The 26,708-nt window shown below is 48.5% G+C and overlaps 1 protein-coding gene across 2 annotated transcripts in view; it reads right to left on the bottom strand.

The window, feature by feature from the left end:
- MYO1D (myosin ID) overlaps positions 1 to 18,543 on the bottom strand; it is a 341,376-nt gene extending 322,833 nt beyond the window's left edge. Inside the window, exon 1 of one of the 2 annotated variants that reach the window (XM_089317418.1) lies at positions 18,209 to 18,543. In XM_089317418.1, the coding sequence (XP_089173544.1) occupies positions 18,209 to 18,303 (95 nt within the window). In that variant the 5' untranslated portion in view covers positions 18,304 to 18,543. The remainder of the gene's footprint in view (positions 1 to 18,208) is intronic. The other variant, XM_051824625.3, reaches the window with a different exon arrangement.
- Between the last annotated feature and the right edge of the window lie 8,165 nt (positions 18,544 to 26,708).

The raw sequence follows: 26,708 nt of genomic DNA, 5'->3' as shown, positions 1-26,708 counted from the left end.
TCATTTATCAGTTTGTTATTAGTCTACATAAGGATGGACTCACAGTTTCCTGTTTCATTTCAATGCTCAAAGTGACCCAGATTTAGCATGTGGGAGCTCCTTCAAGCTGGTTACTTATCCTCTTTACATTTTCCACCATTCTTTAAGGACTTCCCTGCTTTCTGGCACAGGAAGATGCCCCAGTTGTGGAATTATACACTTCTCCAAGGAGCCCTGGTTCCTTTTAGTGGAGAACGAAACAGACAATCTGGGTTCTAGGTGTGACCACTGCTATCAATGTCATTGGTCCCAGGCCCTACTGATAGACAGAGCTAGGGAATATACAAAGCACATGTATTCATTCCTATACATTCACACCTATATTTCTGTGTCAATCTGTATATTGGAAACTTGCAATTCCAACCTAACTACAAAGGGTTCATTCTACTTTTTCCTCTTTCTATATTGGTGGTTCTCTTTTATGACAGTGAGAAACCTGGCTCCAGTATCCTTTACATACTGACATCAATATTCCTGTATGCCATCTCCCACTGCTGTCACCACCTTGTATTTTGTTGCCTGGACCCTCTCTTCTTTATACTCAGGTCTTTACCCACAGTCCCCTCTTACTCAATATGGACTCCGAACCCTAATCTGGGCCCTGTGGCTCCTCCCTCTGGGCATGGATGCCTACCTTGCTCCAAAGGAGAAGAGGAGGAGGAAGAAGAGGAACAAAAGAATAAATGTGTGAATTCTTTTGGGGTCTCTCAGAATAAACACAATCAATTCCTACTCAAGTATTTGAGGTTGGTTCTCATGCCCTATGTCTTTTTCCTTTAGTCACTCCTTAAATGACAGAGTTTCAAAGGCCCACATCACAAGGAGCATTCTTCTCTGAATGAACTCCAGTCTGTACACATAGCTTGCAAAAGTACATAGAGCAGGGGCCAGTGCTGTGGTGTAGTGGATAAAGCCTCCACCTGCAGTGCCGGCATCCCATATGGGTGCCAGTTCAAGTCCTAGCTGTTCCACTTCCACTCCAGCTCTCTGCTGTGGCCTGGAAAAGCAGTAGACGATGGCCCAAGTTCTTGGGCCCCTGCACCAGTGTGGTAGACCTGGAGGAGGCTCCTGGCTCCTGGCTTAGGATCAGCTCAGCTCTGGTTGTTGCAGCCATTTGGGGAGTGAACCAGCAGATGAAGACCCCTCTCCTGCCTCTGCCTCTCTATAACTTTGCCTTTCAAAAAAAAAAAAAAAAAGTATATAGAGTTGGCCGGAGCCACGGCTCAATAGGCTAATCCTCCACCTGCAGCGCCGGCACCCCAGGTTCTAGTCCCAGTTGGGGCGCCGGATTCTGTCCCGGGTTGCTATTCTTCTAGTCCAGCTCTCTGCTGTGGCCCGGGAGTGCAGTGGAGGATGGCCCAAGTGCTTGGGCCCTGCACCCGCATGGGAGACCAGGAGAAGCACCTGGCTCCTGGCTTCGGATCAGCGCTGTGCACCGGCCACATCGGCCATTGTGGGGTAAACCAACAGAAAAGGAAGATCTTTCTCTCTGTCTCTCTCTCTCACTGTCCACTCTGCCTGTAAAAAAAAAAAAAAAAAAAAAAAAAAAAAAAAAAAAAAGTATACAGAGCAGGCACTCTTGGTTAGCTATCCAATATCCTATTCTGATCCTAAAAGTCACTCCTACCCAAAAGGATCCAACTGCTCAGGTAGCTATCTACTCCCACAGAGCCATGTGCTTCAGGGAGCTCTTGACTATTCTCAGTCAATCCTGATAACCACACTCCTTGTACCAGCGATAGGTTTAGCAATGGGCAGGTACCTGCTGCTGACCCATGAAACATGGGAGGAAGTCTGGGGCGCTTCCTAAGAAAGCAGCACAAGACAAGCAGACAGCTCCCTCTCCTTTCCCTGGGGGTGCCCTTTGGGAGGTGGGGCACACACTGCTGGGAGCACCTCCCCCCAGCCTGGGGATGGAACCTGCCCAGCAAGAAGGGCAGGCCCAAGGGAAGCACTGGCCAGTGGAGCGGAGCCCTCAGAGACTGGCCAGAGCTCTCTTATCACCCTTCTTGTGTGAGATAATGTTTCCTTTCTGTTTAAGCCAGCTTGGTCAGGGCTTCTCTTTACCTGCAAACAACAGCATTCTGAATAATACAGACGGCAAGTGGGAATTGCATACCGTCTAGGAGAAGTGGGATGAGCCAGAATAGAACGCCCAAGTCTCTGTACTCCTTGCGGTATCTGTCCAGGTCAACGTAGACAGACTGTAGACTACTAAAATCCTCATCTTTCCCTCTCCAACAATGTTACTTTGTGTATGTATTGTTAAGTTGTTGCCTTTTGCCACAGAACTAGAGATTTGCTTGCTGTTTTGTTAGTTTTTCCATCCTTTCAACTTTGAGATTAACATTCAAATGGAGAATAAAGGAAATTGAAGAGTTGCTGCTTTATTTGCAAAGCAATAGCCTCCAAAAGAAAAATAAGTAGAGAATTAAAAAAAATTAACAGAGAGCTGGGAGGCAGAGATGTTTGTCCCAAGAGTAACTGCGACCACACAGTGAAGTCTGGCGGAATCACACAATCTTTCTGTCTCTAGCTTTAAGCATCTGTGCACCAGGGAGAAAGAAACCTCAAGGTTCCTTTCTGGCATTAACATTCTATGACTCAGAGACCTCATCAGAGGCTTCATGGCTCAGAATTCCTCTGTTGCTTGAAGCATAAAAATAAAAATAAAAAAAATTGACTCCCCTTCCCCAGTCACTTGTAGCCTACTGGTCATTAACTCCATTCACTATTTCAAATCAGCAGACATCATTCTTGGGCTACCTACTCCGAGAAATAGCTGTGCTATGCTCCAGGGAGCACGTCGCAGCCACGGCTCTCGTGTTTGCTGTCACTACAGGAAGCTCATAGAAAGGAATTGCCAAATCTGCACTCGTTCACCAACTTGACAAAAGCAAACATTCAAAGGGCTCCCAGAAAGGGGGAGGTGGGTGGGGGTGGACTCTGGCTGCTTCCTGCTACCGCAGGAAGCCCAGGTACTTCAGAGTATGCTGTTGTTTAAGTCACTGCAAGACGTATAAACGCTGCCCATTGCTTCCCAGTGCGCTGACAGCCTGAATCCTTCCTTTCCCAGGCAGTGCATCAAACTGTGGTCCCTGGCTAGGGCTCCACCATCACCTGTCCCCATCTTGCCTGCCTCACCCTGCCCAGAGACTCCAGCCTTACTGGATGCCTTTCTGTTTCCCAAACACTCCAGAAATCTGTCTAAAACTCTGTTTCACCCTTCTCTTTTTTTCTTTTGTTCTTTGTTTCATTCTTTCCCACTCCATTCTCCTCCCCCTCCCCCTCTCAGAAGTCATTCACTGTGCCTGCTCTGGACCTTCTCCCACCCAACACCTGACACCTCCTCCTCCCATTTAGAAAACCCCACTTTCCCTAATACTCACGAGGATCTGCAATCGCCCTTGTTTGTCTACTAGTTCAGTGTGTCCCTCTATCGGCTTATTAGCTCTATGAGAGCAGGAACTGCGTCTGTGTCAGTCACTCCCACGTACTCAGGAAACAATGAAGAAGACGTCATTGCCATCATAGTTTCAAAGGCAACTCAGTGACATGGAAAACATCCAAGACACAAACGGTTGTTTAAATGGGAAGAGTCTAAATTTTAAAATACACACATGTACCAATGTGTACAAGGATTATAATGGAAACAAACTGAGGTATAGACAACTATAATCAGAGTGAAAAAACAGAAACTTGTACAGATGAAGAACAAAGTGTGCTTGGAGCCTGTGTTGTGGCATGGTGGATTAATCCACTACCTATGATGCCAGCATCCCATCTGAGCATCAGTTGGAGTCCTGGCTGCTCCACTTCTGAGCCAGCCCCCTGACAATACGCCTGGGAAAGCAATGGAAAATGGTCCAAGTGCTTGGGCCCCTGCACCCACATGGGAGACCTGAATGGAGTTCTGAGCTCCTGGCTTTGGTCTGGCCCAGCCCAAGCCATTGCAGCCAATTGAGGAGTGAACCAGCGGATGGAAGATGTCTCTCTTTCTCTCCCTCTCACTCTGTGTGTGTGTGTGTGTCTGTCTGCCTGTCTGTCTATCTGTCCCTGTCTCTCCCTCTCTCTCAGTAACTCTGCCTTTCAAATAAATAAATAAATTTTTAAAAAAGGTATGGCTATCGGCCGGCACCGCAGCTCAACAGGCTAATCCTCCGCCTAGCGGCGCCGGCACACCGGGTTCTAGTCCCAATCGGGGCGCCGGATTCTGTCCCGGTTGCCCCTCTTCCAGGCCAGCTCTCTGCTATGGCCAGGGAGTGCAGTGGAGGATGGCCCCAGTCCTTGGGCCCTGCACCCCATGGGAGACCAGGATAAGTACCTGGCTCCTGCCTTTGGATCAGCACAGTGCGCCAGCCGCAGCGCGCCGGCCGTGGCGGCCATTGGAGAGTGAATCAACGGCAAAGGAAGACCTTTCTCTCTGTCTCTGTCTCTCTTTCTCACTGTCCACTCTGCCTGTCAAAAAAAAAAAAAAAAAAAAAAAAAAAAAAAAAAAAAAAAGTATGGCTATCAAATAATTAAGTTGATTAAATAACCAAAACAGAAGTAAACAGCTTATTTGGATGCTATTTGTTACTATGCCACCTTAGTCATTCCCTATTTAACTTCAATAGAACACAACCATGGAATGAAAAAACATGAGCCTAGGAGAGTGGCTCCTAACCTGGCCGCATCCGAAAACCACGGGGCAAGCATGAGGCTGAACACATCAGAATCTCCAGGAGATGGAGGCTGGGGAATGGGCACATCTTAGAAGCTGGGTTATTTCGATGCAAAAGCTGGATTTGGGTATACTGGCTTAGTATAAATAAGGTTTCAGATCAAACAGGTACCTAAGAGGTGGCAAAAACAGTAAGAGACTGTGCCAACAGCAGCTGCCTACCACAAATCAATAAGTGATCATAGAGTGCACACAGTGTAGAAAAATCCACTCATCATGCTCTAGTTTGTGCAACCACACAAATAATTCAAATACCAAGGGCAGCAATCAGTTTTAAGAGTGGCACCTTACCACTTAGAACTTGGCCTTGGCATGACTACCTTTCTAGCCAGACTCACTAAAGCAATCAAAAATACCTCTCGGCAGGAAGAAAAAAAAAAAAAAGACACTGTAAAACTGATACGCTACTGTTGATACACTCAAGACAACCCCTCAGCATCATCCGAACATATCAATTCTTTCCTCATTCACCTTCCAAATGGGCTCGACCAATTCACAAGCTAAGGGAGAATCCGCAAGCAGGCACACTTAACCCTATCTTCTAAAAAGTTACAAGGCCATGAGAACAATTGTTCCTAACTATGGTCATGATGAGCTAAGTCATTAAGAAAAAAAAAAGTTAAATCAGATTCTTTTTATTCCACTTAAGGAAGCAAAAGTGAGTCTGAACATCTGATTACCCTCCATGTGTCAAGAACAATAAACAAACCACCTATTACCTCATTTGCTGTAGCCATCTGGAAATGTAGGAATTGGTGCAACTCAAAGATTGGGCCATAAAAGCTCAGAGAACTGAGGTAAACTGTTCAGGTCACACAGTGAAGCACAGCCTTCTTTAATGGGAGATCACTTAAGATATTTCCTTTACTCTATTTCCTACCACATTACTGCTTTAAAAATGCCCTTTAAAAATGTACTGGAGAGGCAGAGAGATCCCACTTTCTGATTCACTCCCCAAATGCCACAACAGCCAGGCTGGGTCAAAGCTGGGCACTCAATCCAGGTCTCCCACGTGGGTGGCAGGTGTCCAATCACTTAAGCCATCACCACTGCCTCCCAGGATCTGCAATGGTGGAAATCAAAGCCAGGCCATCCAATGTGGGATGATACCTGCTCCCAAAATTTACTCTTTAAACATTTTATTTATTTTATTATGAAAGGCAGACATGCAGACACACACACACACAGAAAGAGAGAGAGAGAGAGAGGTTGAGATTGATCAATCTTCCATTTGCTGGTTCGCTCCTCAAATAGCCCTAACATCCAGGGCTGGCCAGGGTGAAGCCCAAAGTCTGGAACTCCATCTGGGTCTCCCACGCGTGTGGCAGAGACTCAAGTACTTGAGCCATCACCTGCTGCCTCCCAGGATGTGCAGCAGCAGGAAGCTGAAATCAGGAGCAGAGGCACTAGGACTCCAATCAGGCACTCTGAAAGGGGACGCAGGTACTGCAAGTGGCAACTTAAGGTACTGTACCAAACACTCATCTCCTACGCTTAACTTTCAATTCCACTTTTCATGAACTGTGTAAAGTACCCTTGTATAATACATAAAAACCATACATAAAATACAGTAAATACACAGGTCTGTTGGGAGTCAAATATAGAGAGATGCTATGTACTCATTTATTAATTCATCAACAGAGGCTAAAAATCTTCTTAACCACAAGAAATATAGAATACAGGATCAGGTTAACTCAACCTGTTTATCAAGGACTATTCTCTCCTTTTTTTTTTTTTTTTTTTTTTTTTGACAGGCAGAGTGGACAGTGAGAGAGAGAGACAGAGAGAAAGGTCTTCCTTTTGCTGTTGGTTCACCCTCCAATGGCCGCCGCAGCCGGCGCACCGCGCCTATCTGAAGCCAGGAGCCAGGTGCTTCTCCTGATCTCCCATGGGGTACATCCTCCTCTGCACTCCCGGGCCATAGCAGAGAGCTGGCCTGGAAGAGGGGCAACCGGGACAGAATCCGGCGCCCTGACCGGGACTAGAACCCAGTGTGCTGGCGCCGCAAGGCGAAGGATTAGCCTAGTGAGCCGCGGCGCCAGCCTATCAAGGACTATTCTAACAGTACGCTTGCAATGACCTAGCTATCTACGAAAGCCAAAACCGAAACATGGCCAATGCTGGGGTTGTCCAAAATAAATGGAGGGACTTCCCCTCCTCTGGGGAGTTTGACCTTTTAATTGAGTATGAAATTTTCTCAACTTTCTATTGCACATCAAGCAGTGGTCTGAGACAGAACACTGGAGAACCACCAGCACTGCACAGCTGCTCCTCCATTGTACAAATCACTCAAAGCCGACTTTGTGGTCAGAGGGGAAAAATGTGTGAGTTTTTCTTGGTGTTTGCTTCATTGTTTCAGATGAAACTTTTTTTTTTCCACTAATTCATTTGCTTCTCTTGCTTATGAGAACCCCATGCTTATAGATGGCATCCCACTTCCCCCCAGTATTTAGTACTGTAACTGCGGGAGATACACTGAGAGGAGCAATGAAAGAAAAACTGTTTGCTTCTCAGCAACTTTGCCATCTATCCCTAAAGGTTTTTTTTAGAACTCGGAACTGGTTTGTGGCTCTTTCAGAAAAATCTAGGTTCAGCACCAAATCATCTTTTTATTAAAGCCAAATTGCCTTGTTAGAACTCGCACTTTAATCTCACTAAAGTAAAATCTATTTCTATTCTGTGCATAAAGGAGCAGAAATGAAGGGAAAATGAAGGCAGTCATGTTCCTGATACTAACTGGTCCCACATGAGCAGCTGGGCCTGGACTATGAATTGGGAAATCTTCAGGGGTGAGGTCAGGACAACGAGGAGACTGAAGGTGGGCAAAGAATCAAGGAACCAGCTGATGTTCTTGGTTCTCCTCATCAGCTGAAGTCGCCGACTGCCACCGTTCACTGAAAAATTCTATTTCACCAAGGAATGCTGGAAGCCCTGATCACACTCACAGGCCGGCTCCCTCGTTTGTTCACCAAGCAGAGCTGCCCTGCCCTCTGTCATCAAGACCTCTCCCCCCCAGTTCATTGTGCTCACATGAGAGAGAAGAGGGCCAGGAAGGCTCAGGCAAGAGGGTGATGGGGAAAGGACCACATCCAGATGGCAGGCTGTCTCCATTTCAGCAAACCCTGCAAGTTCTGCTCTCCCAGAGACAACTTTCCATCCACTCCCAACAAAGTTCTCTCTGAATCCCCTTAGAATTCAGCACATACATACGTATGGCTCCTAACTAGACTATCATCAGGTGTGTGTGTGTGTGTGTTTTAATATAGTATGGTGGGACAAGACTGTGGTGAAACAGGTTAAATTGTGGCTTGGGATACCAGCATTCCATACTGGAGTGAACACTTAAGTCCCAGCTCCTCTGCTGCTGCTGCTTCTTTTTATCTTTTTTAAAAATTTTATTTATTTATTTGAGAAGCAGAGTTACAGAGAGGGGAGCAGAGAGAGAAATCTTCCCTCCACTGGGAATGGCAGAACTAGGCTGATCCAAAGCCAGGAGCTTCTTCTGGGTCTCCCATGTGGGTGCAGGAGCCCAAGCACTTGGGCCATCTTCCACTGCTTTCCCAGGCCATAGCAGAGAGCTGGATCGGAAGTGGAGCAGCCAGGACATGACTAAGTGCTCATACGGGATGCCGGCACTGCAGGCAGAGGGTTAGCCTACTATGCCACAGTGTCGGCCCTGCAGCTACTCTGCTTCTAATCCAGTTCCCTGTTAATGTGCCTGGTAAGCAGCAGATTATGGCTCAAGTATTTGAGTCCCTGACACCCACATGGAAGATCCAGATGGAGTTCCTGGCTCCTGGCTTTGGTTTGGCCCAGCTCAGGCTGTTGTGACCATTTGGGGAGTGAACTAGTAGATGGAAGATCTTTCTCACTCTCTCCCTTGTTTGTCTCTCTCTCCCTCCCCCATCCCATCACTCTGCCTTTCAAATAATTTTTTTTAAATAGTATGTTGGTTGTTTCTGTCTAGGAAGTTCTTAAAACAATGGACTTTCTGCACTATCTATTTGGGCTCAACTGTATTTCACTTTACATTGATCCACTCATTAAGGTATCTTTCACTCCCAATTAAGCTATCCATCCAAGAACAACTTTTTTTTTTTTTAAGATTTTATTTATTTATTTGAGAGGTAGAGTTATAAACAGTGACAGGAAGAGACAGAGACAAAGGTTTTCCGTCCGTTGGTTCACTCCTCAGATGGCCAAAATGGCCAGAGCTGTGCCGATTCCAAGCCAGGAGTCAGGAGCTTCTTCTGGGTCTCCCATGTAGGTGCAGGGGCCCAAGGACTTGGGCCATCTTCTACTGCTTTCCCAGGCCACAGAGAGCTGAATTGGAAGAGGAGCAGTCAGGACTAGAACCAGCACCCATATGGGATGCTGGTGCCACAGGCGGAGGATTAACCTGCTGAGCCATGGTGCCAACCCCCAAGAACGATTTTTAAAAAGGTAACTCACACTAAGCTGCCCAACACAGTGCTAAGCACATGGCAAGAATTCAAGCAGTTGATACCTTTAAAGCCTGAGATGACCTGCAAACAAACAGGGTGTCTACAGCTTAATAAGAAAATGCATTACAGATTATTTTTTTAAAGACTCTATAAAGTTTATCACCTGTCTATACTGCCCAAATACAAGGACCAAAATCAACAGTCTTTATGACAGCAGAGAACAGTGACATACAGAATAAAATATTTTGGAGTGTCTAATATGAATAAATTTTCATTCTCCAATGACTTTATAACAATTTTCAGAAATTAAATAGGGGTACCACAAGGGGGCACACTTAGGACTACATTTAGGGTGATGGATGTGGAGTGATTTGGGAACTGTATGGGCATTTTTTTTGTCCACAGGGCTGGACCAGGGATTGAGCAGAGACAGAAGGGGAAGGATACCCACTGAGTACTATAGCCTGGCCACCACATTAGGTGTTCCATAGGTGCTGTATTTAACTTTTCTAAGAATATCATCTTTACAGATGAAGAAACCATGGTGCAGGGAGCCTAAGCAACTTGTTCAAGGTCACACAAGTGGCAGTAAATGGATATAAACCAGATTTAGGTCCAGACTTTTCTCCAATGTTCTTGCCCTGGCCACTCGGTAAAACCCAAATCCTTTCTTGAGCCCTTTTCATCCTTGTCCCTCCAGACAAAACCCAAACACACAAAGAAACAAAAACTGCCATTGTGGGGAAGGAAGAGGTGAAGCAGCCAGTGCAACAGCAGTTCTGGGGTCAGCGCAGGGAGATGAGGCTGTCTGGGAAGGACAAGTGAGAGTTAACGTGAGCTGAGCAGGATTTATGGTCTACACACTGACTAGCACTTCTACCCATGTAATTTCAACCCACAACCCTAAAAGCTGGTCCTTTGCATTTAAGGAAACTGAGGCTTAGGGAAGCCCCTATCATAATGCTAATAAGAGCCACGAGAAGCTGAGATTTGAACTTGGTCAGTCAGGTCTCAAAGCCTACGTCCTTCCCAATGCTCCCTGACGCAAGCAGGCTTTCCCCCTCTCTTCTTCCCATAAATGCTCAAAACTGAAGCTTGGAAAACTGCTCGACTCAAGAGATCTAACCAATAATTATATAGCAGTTGAATGGAGCTTGCTTCCCACAGGAAATAAAGCTATCGTCTCAATCAAGAGACTTAACAGACAATCAGAGAGAGGTTGAAAATGAATATTCTTAAATACTGTTACCCTCTGACCCCATTTATGTGGTTAGAGGGCTAGTAGGGCCCACCCACAGGTAGCCTATCTCATAGGGCTGGGGACACCAGCGACAAGAGAGTTCAACCCCCATGAGATCGGCTTGGTAGTGGTTGGGCAAAGACATAAGACACTAGTCCCCAGGGCAGCACAGCAGTGGGTGCCAGAGAACCACTGTGGAACAGGGCCATTCCTTGATCTGGGATGTGTTTTGCTGAGTAGGCTCACACAGGTGACAATGTCAAAGAACAGATTTCTAACAGGGATAATTCAAGATGCAGACAACTTACATGTAGGATGTTAAACAAACACATTGCTACCTCCACCAGATTCTCCACCTTTATCTCAAAGTTAGGCAAAAAGCCAATGGTCATCTCGGTAATGTAAAAGTAGATCCCTTCAGAACCTGGACTGAAACAAACCAGTAGCAGCATCTAAGTGCTTGGTTCCGCCCACATCTGGCTGTCTTTGGAAGCTAAATTCAGCAGAAGGCTGGAGGGTCATTTCTTGACCCTGAGTAAAAATAGTCTTGGAAATCTGTCACAGAGTAGGAAAGGAAACGAGGCAGCGGGGTGATTCACTCCAAATGGCAACTCCCAATCCCAAATTCCCATTTTTGTCCCAATATGAAGCCAATGTGCAAAACAGGCACAGAGCAAACTGTCCTTTTCCAAAAGCTTCCAAAGGAGGTTGCCAAAGAATTTCACATGGAAGCCAAGAAGATTTAATGTGCCATTCACCTCTCCTATAAATCCAACTACAGTTACTTCCAATTCAGAACCAACTGCAGGTTTACATTTGCTTGAAGACCACCCAGGGTATCCCTGGGCTTTTCCCTGGCAAGCCAGAGAGACCCCTTGTCCTATTGAATATTCCAAATGACCAAAACACTACAAAGAATACAGAGGCACTGTGGTGAGTGTGTGTACCTGGTCGCTGCTTTTCTACTAATTGTAAAACCCCAACCCCTTGTGCCCAGCACACAGATAAGCTGTACTAAAATGAATATAGCTTTTTGTGAAGATTGTACAGTGTTTTAAAAAATGGAGAATTCCACTGGTTGAAGAACAATCAGCCAACATTTGATTGCTCAGTTCCCTCAGTGTCAGATGCACTGAGCTCACAAGGCCAAATTCTGTCATGTGACAGAAAACACAGAAGGATTAAAGGCAGGTTGGCTTTAAACACACTCCCTCGCGCCTTTCCTTTCCCAAACTCTGCACCTAACTTTGCATTCATAACTTACACTGTTTTTCTTAACACAGTGGCCCTCAATGAATGTGCAAGTGCTGGAGAACCTGGATCTGCCTCTGAACGGGCGGACTGGGCTGTCTGAAACCTCATAGGTGGGTGAGGAAGCATTGCACACATTCTTTAGCAGTTACGACTAAGTCACCTGTCTCTTGGGGGCACAGGTGAGAGTGCAATCAAGCCTGTTCTGGAGGCTGAGGGAGGACTTCTCCAAGCTGGTGCGAGGGATGAGTAAGAGCTGACAGGCAGGGGAGGAGGGAAGGAGGAAATTCCAGGGAACAAGAACAGCCCAGGCCAGTGGTTTTCACCTGGGGTCTATTTCGCACGCATGCACATACGCCTACATGCTGTTATAAATGGAAGTGAAGATACTGCTAGCATCTACTGGGTACAGGCCACGGATACTGCTAAACACCCTACAGCATATAGGACACCCTCACAGCAAAGCATTATCCTACCCCAAATGTCCATAGTGCTGAGAATGAGAAACCCTGCTCCAAACAAATGTCAAAAACCACATATGGAATCAGGTCAAAAGAGAGAAGTCGTATGCAGCTGTGGCACACACAAGGCTTTAAATGACTGCTTTTGCATAGAGGAGAAAGACCATGAGGTAAAGAATGGAGACACAATAAAATTTCCAAGAAGCCAAGATACATAGCTGAGCAGATGCTTTCTTCTCAAAACAGGAACAAGCAACAAATAAAACAGGGAAAGTCGGACCTCTGGAGGCCTCATGTATTGTTCAAGGTCCTCTGGAATGCCAAGCACAACTCCCAGGGATGTGGTCCTCGGCTTCAGGGCTCTCCCAGCAGCAGCCGGGGCTCACCTTTGACGTGGACAGCTGAGCGGGGAGTGAGGACCAGAGAGAGGACCAGACGTTCCACACAGCCTGTCCAGGCAGGACTCTCAGTTACAAAAGGGGCAAAGCTGGTGTTAATGCTGGAAGAACTCAAGTACAGAAGAGGAACCCAGGGCTCTGAGTCCAAAAAGGAAGTGGCTACAAAAAAAGTAGAACATGGGGATGGAGCAGTGGTGGCTTCGAGTAGCCCGAGTAGCCGTTAGGATTGATGACAGCAACCACCCCTGGCCATGAAGACAAGGAAGTACTTGTACAGGAATCTCATGCCTGGGCACAGACCTTGATGGCTGGAACCAGGAGGATCTCCACCTCCACCTCCACCTCTACTCCTACCCCCACCCCCACCCCCACTAAATAGGAAAAAGGAATAAACAGAACACATGTCCCCCAGCGAGAGGCTTCTGAGAAGGAAAGCAGTCTTTATGACACTCGCAAGAAATACAAATTGAAACTCACTTTCAGAGACACAAACACTAATCCATAAGCAATCTTGCCCATCCAGGCCCAAATCCACAGATGAAAATTTTTTAAAAAACAATGACAGTAGGGGGAAATGCTATCAATTGTAACAGATCCCTAAAACTCAAGCTTCAACTCTAAAAGGGAAAGAAGGTGGCCAGCAAAACAAGATAATTCTAAACGGATAATGCCACAAAGGTTTTCAGCAAAAGTACTGGGAACATTCTTTTTTTTTCCCCTCTTTACAAAAAATGTTGTCATAAAGGAATGTACTACGTGTCCAGCATTACTCCAGGTGCTGCTGTTGAAAAAATGCAAACCAAGTTCCCACGACACAGGCCCCTCAAGCAACTGCAGCCTTGCGTGCTTACCTGTAAGCTGCAGACCATAAAGGAAGCAGGCGGGCCTTTCAGAGGAACCCGAGGGAAACAGAAGACAAGATATTCAGATTCGGGAATGGGAGCAGGAGCCACATGAGGGGGGAGGGCAGGAGTGACCAGGTACACACACACATACAGCTTTCAATCACACAGCCCCACCCACAAATAGACATCCAGGGTGGCCCAATCACCAATACTCTGGAGAGGAAAACTTCAACATCACAGCACAGCACCTGGACCTCCGCTGGTTTCTGGTCACCTTCTGCAATGTGAAACAAATACCCACGGGACACATCAGCAGGAGCTCATTCAATGAAACACAAAAACAGTTTGGAGAGAAGGCGGGGTGATATGAAATTCAAGCTGGGAGAGAGAGGACTGCTTTCTCTCTGGGTTGGGGGGTTACAGCTGGAGAGGAGGTCAAGACACTCTCCTGTCCTGGGACTGTCTGGCTTCAGGGAACCAACTACTCCAGCCTGCAAGCAAATCAGGAATAACCACTGAGCCGTACAATGAGAACAGCAGCCAGTTCTCAGAGCTGCCCAGTGGACACCCAGATGAGATGCACACATCTGAACAGCCAGACTCACAGCCGTGCTGGTGCTTGATGCAAAGGTAGACTCAAGAACCTGGTTATGCGCAGTCTTGCTAATGAGAGCTGGAGATTCCTCCCACTACTCAACACCAACTCCTTCCTTTCCAGACAACTTAGCTCATTCGCAGTCGCCCAGAGTCAGCGTTCATGCCACTTTATCCACCTGGAATGCTCCCCGCCCACATGCCCAACAAGACAAATACTGCTCATCCTTGGGACTCAGCTCAAGTCCTCACCTCCTCCACATGCGCGTCTAGATCCGCCTAAGGCATCGCTCCCTCCCCTGAACTTCCAGAACAATTAGTCTGCACAATTACTTGGCGAGTGAACTCCTGAGTTCTCTCCTTTTGTTTCCCTGAACTACTCTCTACATCGACAGGTAAGTTCCCTTTTTCCCCCTTTGAGAGGCAGACAGCACATCTCCCAGTTCTTTGGGTCCTACCTTCTAACATACCTTATACAAAGTACAATGAGTAACTTGCAATGTTCTCTTCTGTGCGAGAAGAGTTGAGTTAGACACACCTTAGCAATCTAAGAGTCAGCCCTCACCTACAGACTCTGCCACCAATGAATATGAAAGTATTAAAAAAAAAAATCCGCTTAAGTGCCCGCCCCCAACTTTTTAAAACCCATATGAGCTTTAATTCTATTGCAAAGGAGCAGTTCTATAAACCGCCGTGGCCAGCTTCATCCTCAAGGCTTCACTTTCAATTCTCAAAATTCTGCAAAGTTCTGGCTAACGTCATGTGTCTGCTGGAGGTGACAGTGGACATTACAATGAATGGCTTCGTACCCAACGGCTACAACACTGTCTCGTATGCAGTACATATGTAACAAATGTACTTCAAGTCTGATAAACTACCGTGATTGTAAGCTGAGGGTGATTACATTACCCAGGGATTTCTCCAAGCATGCAGCTCTTTTCCTGGAGGAAGGGTGGTGGGACCTCGTAAATAACAGTAACCAATTGTAGTCTCTGAAAATGGCCATCTAACTCACCTCCCGGCTGCTTTATGTGCACTTGGGAGTACTTTCCACTGAGCAAGACTGCTAATATGTATTTGCCAGGCACTCATCTTTGAAGTTAAACATATTAAGTTCATTAAACCCTCAGGACAAACCCAATTCTAAGATAAGACCAAGGCACAGAGAGGTTAAGTAACTTTCCCAAGGACCACAGCAAGAAAGTGGTAAAATCTGAATTTGGATTTCAACAGGTTGATTCCTAAACACTACAGTAGTAGGTATTGGTTACAGCTGATGGAGGTATATGTCATTTTGATTGATTAATATGGTATTGGGGTCTTTTTTATAAAAGCTGGGGAACCAAACTTTGACCACAGGGGTAACACAGTATCACAACATGCTAGGTATAAAAATCTGATTACACTCGGCCCTCCAGACCCATAGGCTCTGCACCCTTGATGGCAACGAACCATGGGCTCAAAGTACTTGGGGGGAGAAAAGACTTTTTATCTCAACATTACTCCCTAAATGATAGAGTATAACAACTATTAACAACTATTTATGTATCAGGCCGGCGCTGCGGCTCAATAGGCTAATCCTCCACCCAGCGGCGCCAGCGCCCCGGGTTCTAGTCCCGGTCGGGGCGCCGGATTCTGTCCCGGTTGCCCCTCTTCCAGGCCAGCTCTCTGCTGTGGCCAGGGAGTGCAGTGGAGGATGGCCCAGGTGCTTGGGCCCTGCACCCCATGGGAGACCAGGAAAAGCACCTGGCTCCTGGCTCCTGCCATCGGATCAGCGCGGTGCGCTGGCCGCAGCGCGCCGGCCACGGCGGCCATTGGAGGGTGAACCAACGGCAAAGGAAGACCTTTCTCTCTGTCTCTCTCTCTCTGTCCACTCTGCCTGTCAAAAAAAGAAAAAAAAAAAAACAACTATTTATGTATCAGAAACATTTTATGAGGTATTATGAGTAATCTAGAGATGATTTAAAGTATATAGGAGAGGCGGGTTTTAAGTTATCACTTGGGATACCTGCATCCCCTATCAGAGCACCAGTTCGAGTCCTGATCACTACGCTTCCAATCCAGCTTCCTGCCAACGTGCCTGGGAAGACAGTGGGTCATGGCCTGTCTACTTGGTTCCCTGCCACCCATGCAGGAAATCCAGACTGAGTTCCTGGTTCCTGGCTTTGGTCTGGCCCAGCCTTAGCTGTTGTAGGCATTTGGGGAGTGAATCAGTAGATGGAAGATCTGTCTCTCCCTGCTTCTCTGTCACTCTTTCAAATCTTTTTTAAAAATTAAGCACACAGGGCCAGCACCGCGGCTCACTAGGCTAATCCTCCGCCTAGCGGCGCCGGCACACCGGGTTCTAGTCCCGGTCGGGGCGCCGGATTCTGTCCCGGTTGCCCCTCTTCCAGGCCAGCCCTCTGCTGTGGCCAGGGAGTGCAGTGGAGGATGGCCCGGGTGCTTGGGCCCTGCACCCCATGGGAGACCAGGAAAAGCACCTGGCTCCTGGCTCCTGCCATCGGATCAGCGCGGTGCGCCGGCCGCAGCGCGCCGGCCGCGGCGGCCATTGGAGGGTGAACCAACGGCAAAGGAAGACCTTTCTCTCTGTCTCTCTCTCTCACTGTCCACTCTGCCTGTCAAAAAAAAAAAAAAAAAATTAAGCACACAGGAGGATGTGCATGGGTTCTACGTAAACAGTGGCCTCCATCCTTATTCAAAACCGTGCTGTTCCACAAGAAGGGGGAATACAGTGCCATAAAAATTTTTAGAGACAGAAGCCACATCACACAACTGTTATTCCAGTGCAGTGTTGTAACTGTTTGATGTTTATATTATTATTGCTAATTTCTTACTGTGCCTAATTTATAAAGCAACCTTCATCATAGCTATGTACAGGAACACAGCCAGCCTATAGAGGATTGGTACTATCTGCAGTTCCACGCATCCACTGGGGGCCATGGGACGGATCCCACACAGACAGCAGGGGGCTGCTATCCTACACCAACTCGTGTAAGCGAAGTGGGCACTCATGGATTTTGGCATCCGGGTCCCCTCTCCATGGATACGGACCACATATTACTTTGCCACACTCTGTGCAATCTTGAGCCCACCTGCACCTGGAACACTTACAGTCCCGCACATGAGCACTGAAAGAAACCCCAGTGGCCTCGTGGTGTCTCCAGTTAGGACACAGAGACTCTGACCAGGGCAGGGTCAGCACCCAGGGCTGTGCTCCTACCCCGGGCTCAGGAACAGATGACGCCCATGTGGTTTGCCATTTCAATGATTAAGCCAGATTCACAAACTCTTGAATTAGGACTGACAGGGATAACCAATACTGAGAAATGGGGTTAGTTAAGCATCCAAACCTGGATTATGATTTCACTTTATAAGCTTACAGAGTGATGTGTAGTTATAAACTTGACAAGAAATAGGGCCAAAGCTTCCCGGAACACACACACACACACCAAAAATTTAGCTATTTTGAAACTGTTTACTGTAATGTTTAAAAAAAAAAAAAAAAGACAAACCGCTCTGTAACTCTGCTATCAAGAGCAAATCAATCCGGCTAGAAGGTTCTCTCCAACAAGCCCATTTTTGGGGGTGTGTTTCGTGCGTCCCATTCTCAGGGATGTCAGCAACACAAGGGCTCCATCCACAAACTCCTCGAAAAAGCTGAAACCAGGGACGCCTTGTCAAGCTCAGACAGTTTATCTTGGCACCGGCGAGCGCGGCAGTCTCTTCTATGTCTGGAGACGTGTCTAATTACGTTTAGGGAGTCACTGAAAAACAGCCAGCTCAGGGATCGTTCGGCGGGGTCCTGAGCGACACGAGGGATCCACGCGGGGGTGGGGGGCACGACAAGAACGAGAAGACGCAAGTGTGGACGCGGGAGGAGCCGCCAGCTGCTCCCCCACACAGCACGCAGGTCTGCCCAGGGCTTTCGGGGCCACCTCCCCTCTCCCGGCTAGTCAGAGCTTTCCCGGCGTTTCCATTCGGTCACCCGCCCCGCCCACAGCGCTCACCTGGCGCGGCGCGGGCGCACCTCCGGCCCCGCACGGCCCCCGCGCTCCGGCCGGCGCCCCCGGGGCGTCCTCTCCGTCCCCGCCGGACTGCCCCGGGAGCCCGGAGCCGCCCCGACACCCCGAAGGTGGCCGCGCCGCCCCGCCCCGCGCCCCCTCTGAGGAAGCGCAGCCTCTGAGCCCGTGCGCGCGCGGGCTCCGCCCTCACCTGAGCCTCAGGTTGGCCATGAACTCGGGCATGGAGACGGTGTCCATCAGCACGAAGTCCGCCTTGCCGAACTCCAGGCTCTCCTGCTCCGCCATGGCGCCGGCTCACGGGCTCAGGTGGGCGCGATCGGCCGAGGGGTTCGAGCCGGGGACCCGCGGGGCGCTCGGGCGGGGCCGGGGCGGGCGGAGGCGCGCTGTCGGCCGGCGCGGCTCCGAGCGGGCGCTGCTGGCGGTTTCCGTTCCTTCAGCGACGGCTGCCGGGCGCTGCGGGGGCCGGGACCCGAGACGGAGACGGCGGCGGCTGGTCCCGCCTCTGGCCTTGGTCTTGCACGGCCCGGCCCCGCCCCGCCCAGGCCCCGCCCCCCGCCGCGAGGCCCGGGCCGCCGCCGCCTCCTCACCTGGCCGGCGCGCACGCGCGGGGCCGGCAGCGGAGGCGTGCAGCAGCGCCCCCTGGAGACGGGCGCCGACAAGCGGGGCGGCGGGACGGCTGCAGACGCAGGAGTCTGGGTGCGGCCAGGATTCTAAGGTCGCAGCCTCTCCCGGGGACTTGGCAGACGTCCACCAAGTTAAAACGGGGCTTGGGGAGCTTCCGCCAGGGTCGCTCCTTATGCTTCTGTTGCTTTGCCGACGAGCCCAGTCTAGTTCCTGGGCTGAGCTCCTGCCCACCCCTTAAGTGGAGGTTCAAGCCCAGAGCGCGAGCGGCTGCAGGCGAGGATGTGGACAAGCTGCCAGTGCAGCTCGTGAGCCCCACGCCCACCACGGTCCCTTCTCCCTCCACTCATCAGAGCATGCCGGCAGCTTTTCCTTGTGTGTGTGTGCATCATCTCTGCAGGGCTGCTGTGGGCTTCTTTTGTTTTAACCATTTACTTGTGTGTTTTCTTTATTCGAAAGGCAGAAAAAGAGCCAGAGAGATCGAGCTCTCCCCAAATGCCCACCGTAGTGAGGGACAGGCCAGGTAGACACCGGGATCTGGGACCCCGTTTGAATCTCCCATGTGGGTGGCAGGGACCCAAGTACTTGATCCCCATCCCCTGCTGCCTCCCCGGGCACATCAGCAGGCAGCTGGGATCAGAGGCAGAGCAGGGACACTTCCAAGTGGGACACTGGGCGTCCCAAACACCAAATACCCACCCCTAGTTCTTGAGCCTAGGACCATCCTGTACTTCCTGAGATCCCCGTTGAACCAGCCAAGTAGCTACTGTAACTTGGGGCACGTAAATATGAAACCATTAGGAGGTAGCAGAGCCACCAGTTGGAGTCCCTGACGCTCCATTTATGATCCAGTTCTCTGCTAATGGCCTGGGAAGGCAGAAGAAGGTGGTTCCAGTGCCCTGCCTCCCATGTGGGAGACCTGGATAAGGCTCCTAGATTCATTGTTGCCATCTTCAGCCTGAACCAAGAGATGGAAGATCTCTTTGCCTGCCCCCTTCCCCTCTGTTTCTGTCTCTGTAACTTCACCTTTCAAATAAATAACTTCAAAACTTGTAAGTGGTGGGGCCGGTGCTGTGGCGCAGAGGATTAAGCCAGCTTCTTTGGTGCCAATTGGAGTCCCAGCTGCTCTACTTCCCATCCAGCTCCCTACTAATGCCTCTGGGAAAGCAGTAGAAGATGGTCCAGGTACTTGGGCCTCTGTACCCACTTGGGAGACCTGGAAGAAGCTCCTGGCTTCTGGCTTCTGCCTGGCCCAGTTCCAGTCATTGAGGCTATTTGGAGAATGAACCAGCAGATCAAAGATCTCTCTGGTTCTCTCCTCTCTCTCTGTGTAACTCTGACTTTCAAATAAATAAATACATCTTTTTTTTAAACATGTTGTGATTCCCAATTTATAGATGCATTGGCTGAGCCTGGAAATTCTTTTAGAACAGAGAATGGATTTTCCCAATGGAAATATATTTTAACTGGGCTGCTACAGTGTCCACACCTCTTCAGTCCTGGGATTCCGTTAGGACCATCTTCTAGTGCAGAATCTACTGGGAAATCTAGAGGCCTCCAAAGACCTGGCTGGGCTTCAGACCTATAGCTGCATTTGAGCTGACTAAGTGGCCCTGAGGACCTTGCTCCAGGCCTGCTGCTGCTGCCAACAGCCCACACTTGCCAGGAGGTCAGAAAGTGGCCTGGCCACCCTTGAGGCAGTACCTCGGCTGTCGGGAGGCCCCTAACCCCTGGCATAGGCAGAGGCTGGCAGCCATTAGCAGCTCTTCTCCAGAAGATACCTGTCTGCATCTCGGTGTCCTCATTCGCAGGCTGAGGACTCCGGGCTGCACAGCTCCGAGGTAGGACCATCCTATACCTGGAGCATTTGTGTGGGCTGGTTAGTGGCTAAGCAGGTGATGGCACAGCTTGTGGCTGTGCAGGTCGAGCCTCCCTTTTCTGGATGCTTGGGACCAGGCATGTTTTGGATTTCAGATTTTTTTCAGGTTTTGGAGTATCTGCATAGACGCAATGAGGTGTCTTAGGGATGAGACCAAGTCTGAACACAGAATTCATTTATGTTTCATAGACACCTTATACACACAGGCTGAAGGTAATTCACAGTATTTTTTCAGTGTGTCTGTGTTTTGACTGCAGGCTATTGTATGAGGTTAGTGTGGCGTTTTCTCTTGTTGTGTCATGTGGGTGCTCAAAACCATTTTGCATTCAGGAGCATTTCATATTACAGATTTTTAGATTGGTGATGCTCAGTCTATTGGTACTTTTAATATAAGCAGGACTGAATTTCAAAAAGAAAAGAAAGAAATCTCAAATTTTGTGCACTTTGGAGCAACCGGGAACTACACCCAAAACCAACGGGTGTGAGTGTTCCCTTCACCCTGAGGTTGCTGAAAATTAGAGTGAAATTCAAGGCACCAAGAAAAGAAGCAGCAAGGCCTGCAGATGATGAGGAAATTGTGCAGTGGGTAGGAGCTAAAGCGGGATACTATGTGATTTTCAAGTGACCAAAGCAAGAGAACTCTTGTTCCACTCAATACGTTGTACAGGAACCCAAGATAGAAAATATATATGTAACATATACAAAGGGTATTTTATGCATTTATTTAATAAGCTTAAATTAGCATAAAATCAAGCATCAAGGTCAAAGAGGCTCTTTTGATGAACTCAGATCTATCTGGTAAATCAGCCTTAGGATTCCAATTAACATTTTTTAAAGGATTTTATTTATTGATTTGAAAGGAGGAGTTAAAGAGGGAGAGGGGGAGAGTGGGAGAGAGAGAGAAAGAGAGATCTTCCATCCCCTGGTTCACTCGCCAAATGGCTGCAACAGCCACGGCTGGGCCAGCCTGAAGCCAGGAGCCCCATCTGGTCTCCCACATGGGTGTAGGGATTGACCCAAGCACTTGGGCTGTCCTCTGCTGCTTTCCCAGGTGCATTAACAGAGCATTTAGGATTAACTGGTTTACAACTGGATGATAATAAGAAGGATGCAGGAGGAAAGAGGGTGTGTGCCTAAGTAAAGGTAAATAACTCTAAGTGCATAAAGCAACCGTAGCAAAATGTTAACAACTGAGAATCTCAAGCCATTAAGGAATATATGAGAATGTTTCTGGTTCTTTTTGTTTTGTTTATTGCACTGTTCTTACAACTTCTCTGTAAATTTGAAATTATTTTAAAATATAAAGTTAAAACCAAATAACAATTCAAAAACTGTCACCAAGTTTTAAAGGTTTATTCTAAAAATATCAAACAAAACTTAGGAATGAAGGGCACATTGGAAGTTTACAGAACTTCCAGAAATGAAGAAGCAGTGGATGCTTTGAAAACCTGGGTCCAGGGGGCTGGTGCTGTGGTATAGTGGGCTAAGCCTCTGCCTGCAGCACCGGCATCCCATTTGGGTGCCAGTTTGAGGCCTGGCTGCTCCTCTTCCGATCCAGCTCTCTGCTATGGCCTGGGAAAGCAGCAAAAGATGGGCAAAGTGCTTGGGCCTCTGCATCCATGTGGGAGACCAAGAAGCTCCTGGCTCCTGGCTTCAGATCAGCCCAATTCTGGAAGCTATAGCCATTTGGAGAGTGAACCAACAGATGGAAGACCTTTCTCTCAGTCTCTCCCTCTCTGTCTGTAACTCTACCTCTCAAATAAATAAATAAAATATTAAAAAAGAAAGCCCAGGTCCAGGGTGTCTGTTGGTTCTGGTTGGCATAGACATGCTGGAAGATGGTAAACACTGTGCAGTCAGTTGTAAAAACAGAAACAGCGCAAGTGTTTGGCTCAGTGGGTAGGTGCTGCTTGGATACCTGCATCCAGTATCAGAGCGTCTGCTTCAAGTCTCACCTCCACTTCTGAGCCAGCCTCCTGCTAATGCACGCACATTTTGAGAGGCAGAAGATGATGGTCCAAGTACTTGGACCCCTGCCACCTACGTGGGAGACCTGGATTCAGTTCTGGGCTCTTGGCTTTGGCCTGGCCCAGACCCAGCTATTGTGGGGATTTAGGGAGTGAGCTGGTGGATGAAAGATAATTCTCTCCCCTTCTCTCCTCTCCCCTCCTCTCCTCTCCCCTCTTCTCCTCTCCTCTCCTCTCCTCTCCCCTCCCCTCCCCTCCCCTCCTCTCCTCTCCTTTCTCTCCCCCTCCCTCCCTCCCTTTTCCTCCCTCTCCCTATCTCCCTTCACTCCCTCCCTCCCCTCTTTCAAATAAAATGAAAATTTTTTAAAATTAAAAATAGGAAAAGAGTAAATATTTACTTGAGTTGTCAAATGTACTCACATGCCCCAGAGAGAATATATCCTGTTCTCTGCCTGGAAGTCTCTCCCCTGCTGCCCCATCCCACCCCATTCCAAAGGCCTAGATGAATTCTGCTCACCCCTTGCTCTCAGTTTCAATATTTCTTCCAGGCAGGCTTCCAGGATTTCCTAAGTCAGAACTGCCTGTCTCCCCACAGCATCCTGGAAGTTCCACCCCCGTCACAGTCCTGGATGCACTTGAGCCTAATGTCCACCTCCCTCATCAGTTTGCTAGGGCCAGGGCTGTTCTGTTTTCGGATGTTACTGCGGCACCCCGTAGCCCTATGTCAAGGGAGCTTGCTTGATATGGAGTGTGGAAGGGTCTGTGGATCTGAGCCATGGATGTGAGCCTGCAAATCCACCTCTGTGTAGACTTTCTGTGTAGGTGACCTCACTCTTATCTCCTGCCCCTGGAAGCAGGTCTCATGGCTGTGTTTTCACCCCGCCAGGGGCCAGACCACACACTGTGTGTTTACACTGAACAAAATCTTCTGTTCCAAAAATCCTTCTGTAGTGTCAGTTGCTGCCGGTCTGCTCAGGATTATCTGTGACAATCAACTCGGAATGTTTCACAGCAAGTATTTGCACCCACTCTACTTTCCCAGAATGCATCTGGGCTGCCCCACCTCCCTTTTATCTCCCTTTACCAGGGGCTGTGCATCCAAGGAGCACGACTCTTGCAGCATGAGTGAGCGAGGGAGAAGCAGGAGGGGTGCAGTCACACAGCGTACTCCAGCAGCAGTTCCTGAGTTTATTTTATAAACCTGAGCTGCTAGAGAGCCCAAGTAGAGAGGCACATTGATGTTTCAAAATAACTTCAATATGTGTTCATAGTCATACAGAAATGACTTGGGACTCTCTGCCTTAGAAAGCATCCAAAGCATACTTCCTCCTCTTTACGGCAAAAGGCTGCATCTGAAGGGCACATCAAACACAGCATACACACGGACGGGCAATTGTGGCACTATGGGTTAAGCTGGGGGCTTAGGATGCCTGCATCCCATATTGGAGTTTAAGTCTCTGCTCCTCTGCTTCTGATCCAGTTTCCTGTAATGTGCATGGGAAGACAGCAGATGGTGACCCAAGGACTTGGGTCTCTGACATCCCTGTGGGAGACCTGGGTAGAGTTCTAGGCTCCTGGCTTTGGCTTGGCCCAGCCTCAGTTGTCAGAGGTACTTGGGGAGTGAGACAGCAAATGGAAGATCTCTTTCTCCTCTCTCTCTCTCTGGCACTCTTCCTTTCAAATAAATCAATCTTTTTTAAAATGATAGCATATACACTTTCGGTGGTTTCTGAAGTCTAAATTTTAAAAATTACAACAGACCCTCTGATGCCATCAGTGACTTGTCTAACTGCAAACCCCCTTTCTCTCCCAAGCCCTCCAACTGACACTCTACAGACACCTCACAGGACAAAGAAAAGGGAGTTTCCATGGGTGGGTTAGTACTGTGAGCTGTCCTGGAAGTGCGGAAAGTGAAACAAATGTCATTTCACCTCCCACTCTTCAGGACAAAGAACCAGCCAGCCAACTGCTAAACACTTGGCCCTTAGTTTTAAGAATTACTTGGGGCCTAAACAGCACTCTGACCTCAGAATCAGCCCTTAAGGCATTTGGATCTGGCTATAAAGCCCAGGAGAGTATTTCAGGCATGGAAAGCTAAGACACTGTGGCAAAAAACGACCTAAATGTAGGATCTCTGTGAACAAGATCCTGGTGGAAAGAACGGGCCATCAAAGAAGGAGGTACCTTTCTCTGAAGGGAAGAGAGAACTTCCACTTTGATTATGGCCTTGTCTAAATAAGGTCAGAGTTTGTGAACTCAAGAGGCTTCCATAGCCTTGGCAGCTCATGACAAGAGCCTCGGGTGATTAGTGATGTCATAAATAAGAGTGTCAATTGTTAAATCAACAACAGGAGTCACTGTGTACTTGTTCCCTATGTAGGACCTCTGTCCTTAATGTGTTGTACTATGAGAATTAATGGTAAAACTACTACTCAAACAGTACTTTATACTTTATGTGTCTGTGTGTGTGCAAACTGTTGAAATCTTTACTTAGTATAGAGTTGATCTTCTGTATATAAAGATCATTAAAAATGAATCTTACGCCGGCGCCGCGGCTCACTAGGCTAATCCTCCGCCTAGCGGCGCCGACACACCGGGTTCTAGTCCCGGTCGGGGCGCCGGATTCTGTCCCGGTTGCCCCTCTTCCAGGCCAGCCCTCTGCTGTGGCCAGGGAGTGCAGTGGAGGATGGCCCAGGTGCTTGGGCCCTGCACCCCATGGGAGACCAGGAAAAGCACCTGGCTCCTGGCTCCTGCCATCGGATCAGCGCGGTGCGCCGGCCGCAGCGCGCCAGCCGCGGCGGCCATTGGAGGGTGAACCAACGGCAAAGGAAGACCTTTCTCTCTGTCTCTCTCTCTCACTGTCCACTCTGCCTGTCAAAAAAAATTAAAAAAAAAAAAAATGAATCTTAATGAAGAATGGGATGGGAGAAGGAGTAGGAGATGGGATGGTTTGTGGGTGGGAGGGTGGTTATGGGGGGAAGAACTGCTATAATCCAAAAGTTGTACTTTTGAAATTTATATTTATTAAATAAAGGCTTTCTATTAAAAAAAATTTCTTGAGGCCAACGAAAGGTTAAACTACTGCCTGTTATGCCAGCATCCTGTATGAGCACCAGTTCGAGCCCTGAATGGTCCACTTCCGATCTGCCTCCCTGCTAAAGCACCCAGGAAAGCAGCAGCAGATGACCCAGGTACTTAGGCCCCTGCTACACACATGGGCGACCGGATGGAGTTCCAGCTCCTGGTTCCAGCATGGACCAGCCCCGGTAGTTGTGTTCATTTGGGGAGTGAACCATCAGATGGAAGATCTCAGTCTCTCCTTTTCTCCCTCTATCACTTTGCCTTTCAAATCAATATTTTTTTAAAGAGAGAATTTTTCCTCACGCTTCTTGTGGCCCAGCTGTGCTTCCTTAGGAGAGTACTGACCTGGGACAGGGACCTTTCCTTGGCCCTTCGGAATGACTGGGAGACCAGAGAGCTCCTTTTAATTCATCAGACTAAGCAGAGAGGAACCTGGGAAATGTCACCTGAAGAGGAGGAGGAGGAAGGGAAGAGCCGCCACTGCAAGGTCTTGGGGCAGTAGCTGGATAGGACAAGGCACTGGTTCTCCACATATAGGGTTCAACATCCTGAGACAAAACTTGTGCACTTCCTCTCCTGATCCAAATGCATTAATACCCAGAGACAAAAACATTTGCACATGGACTGCCTCCTCCCCATAACCCCCAAAGTAAACTCGACATTCTCCAGTTTAAAAGTTCCCGAGCCAAGGCAAAAATCACACCACAAGTCCTGATCACTGGGGGAATGAGAAGAGCTTAAGCCAAATCATCACCGTCAGTATTCTGTGAGTCACCAGACAGGGACTGACCCAATAGCTTGTCCTCCTGTGTGAGCAGAGCAGCCACAGATTGAAAGCCGCAGGAAAGAGTCACATGGTGCAGGCAGACAACTCCTGGGACTGCCTCCTGAATCACTCCTGCTTGTGATGACATACTTTCCCACTGTAAACACTCCCCTGTGCTGCATCCTCTTCCCCAGTTACCAAAGCTCTTATCACACTGGGGTCGGGCTGGCTGTCCAAGCATGTCCCTAAACTTATGTTGCCAGCCCCTCAAGCTGTCCCTTGTGCCCAACAGCTATTTTGTAAATCAAGTAGGTGAATTAATTAGCAAGTTAGTTTGTAAATGAATGTATGTAGGTGGATTACTGTATTTCAAGGG

The sequence above is a fragment of the Oryctolagus cuniculus genome, chromosome 17, assembly GCF_051225735.1.
Source record: "Oryctolagus cuniculus isolate XC-2025 breed Fujian yellow rabbit chromosome 17, ASM5122573v1, whole genome shotgun sequence".
Taxonomy (NCBI): domain Eukaryota; kingdom Metazoa; phylum Chordata; class Mammalia; order Lagomorpha; family Leporidae; genus Oryctolagus; species Oryctolagus cuniculus.
Note: the sequence above shows the minus strand (reverse complement) of the source record. Positions and strands in the feature narration are given on the sequence as shown.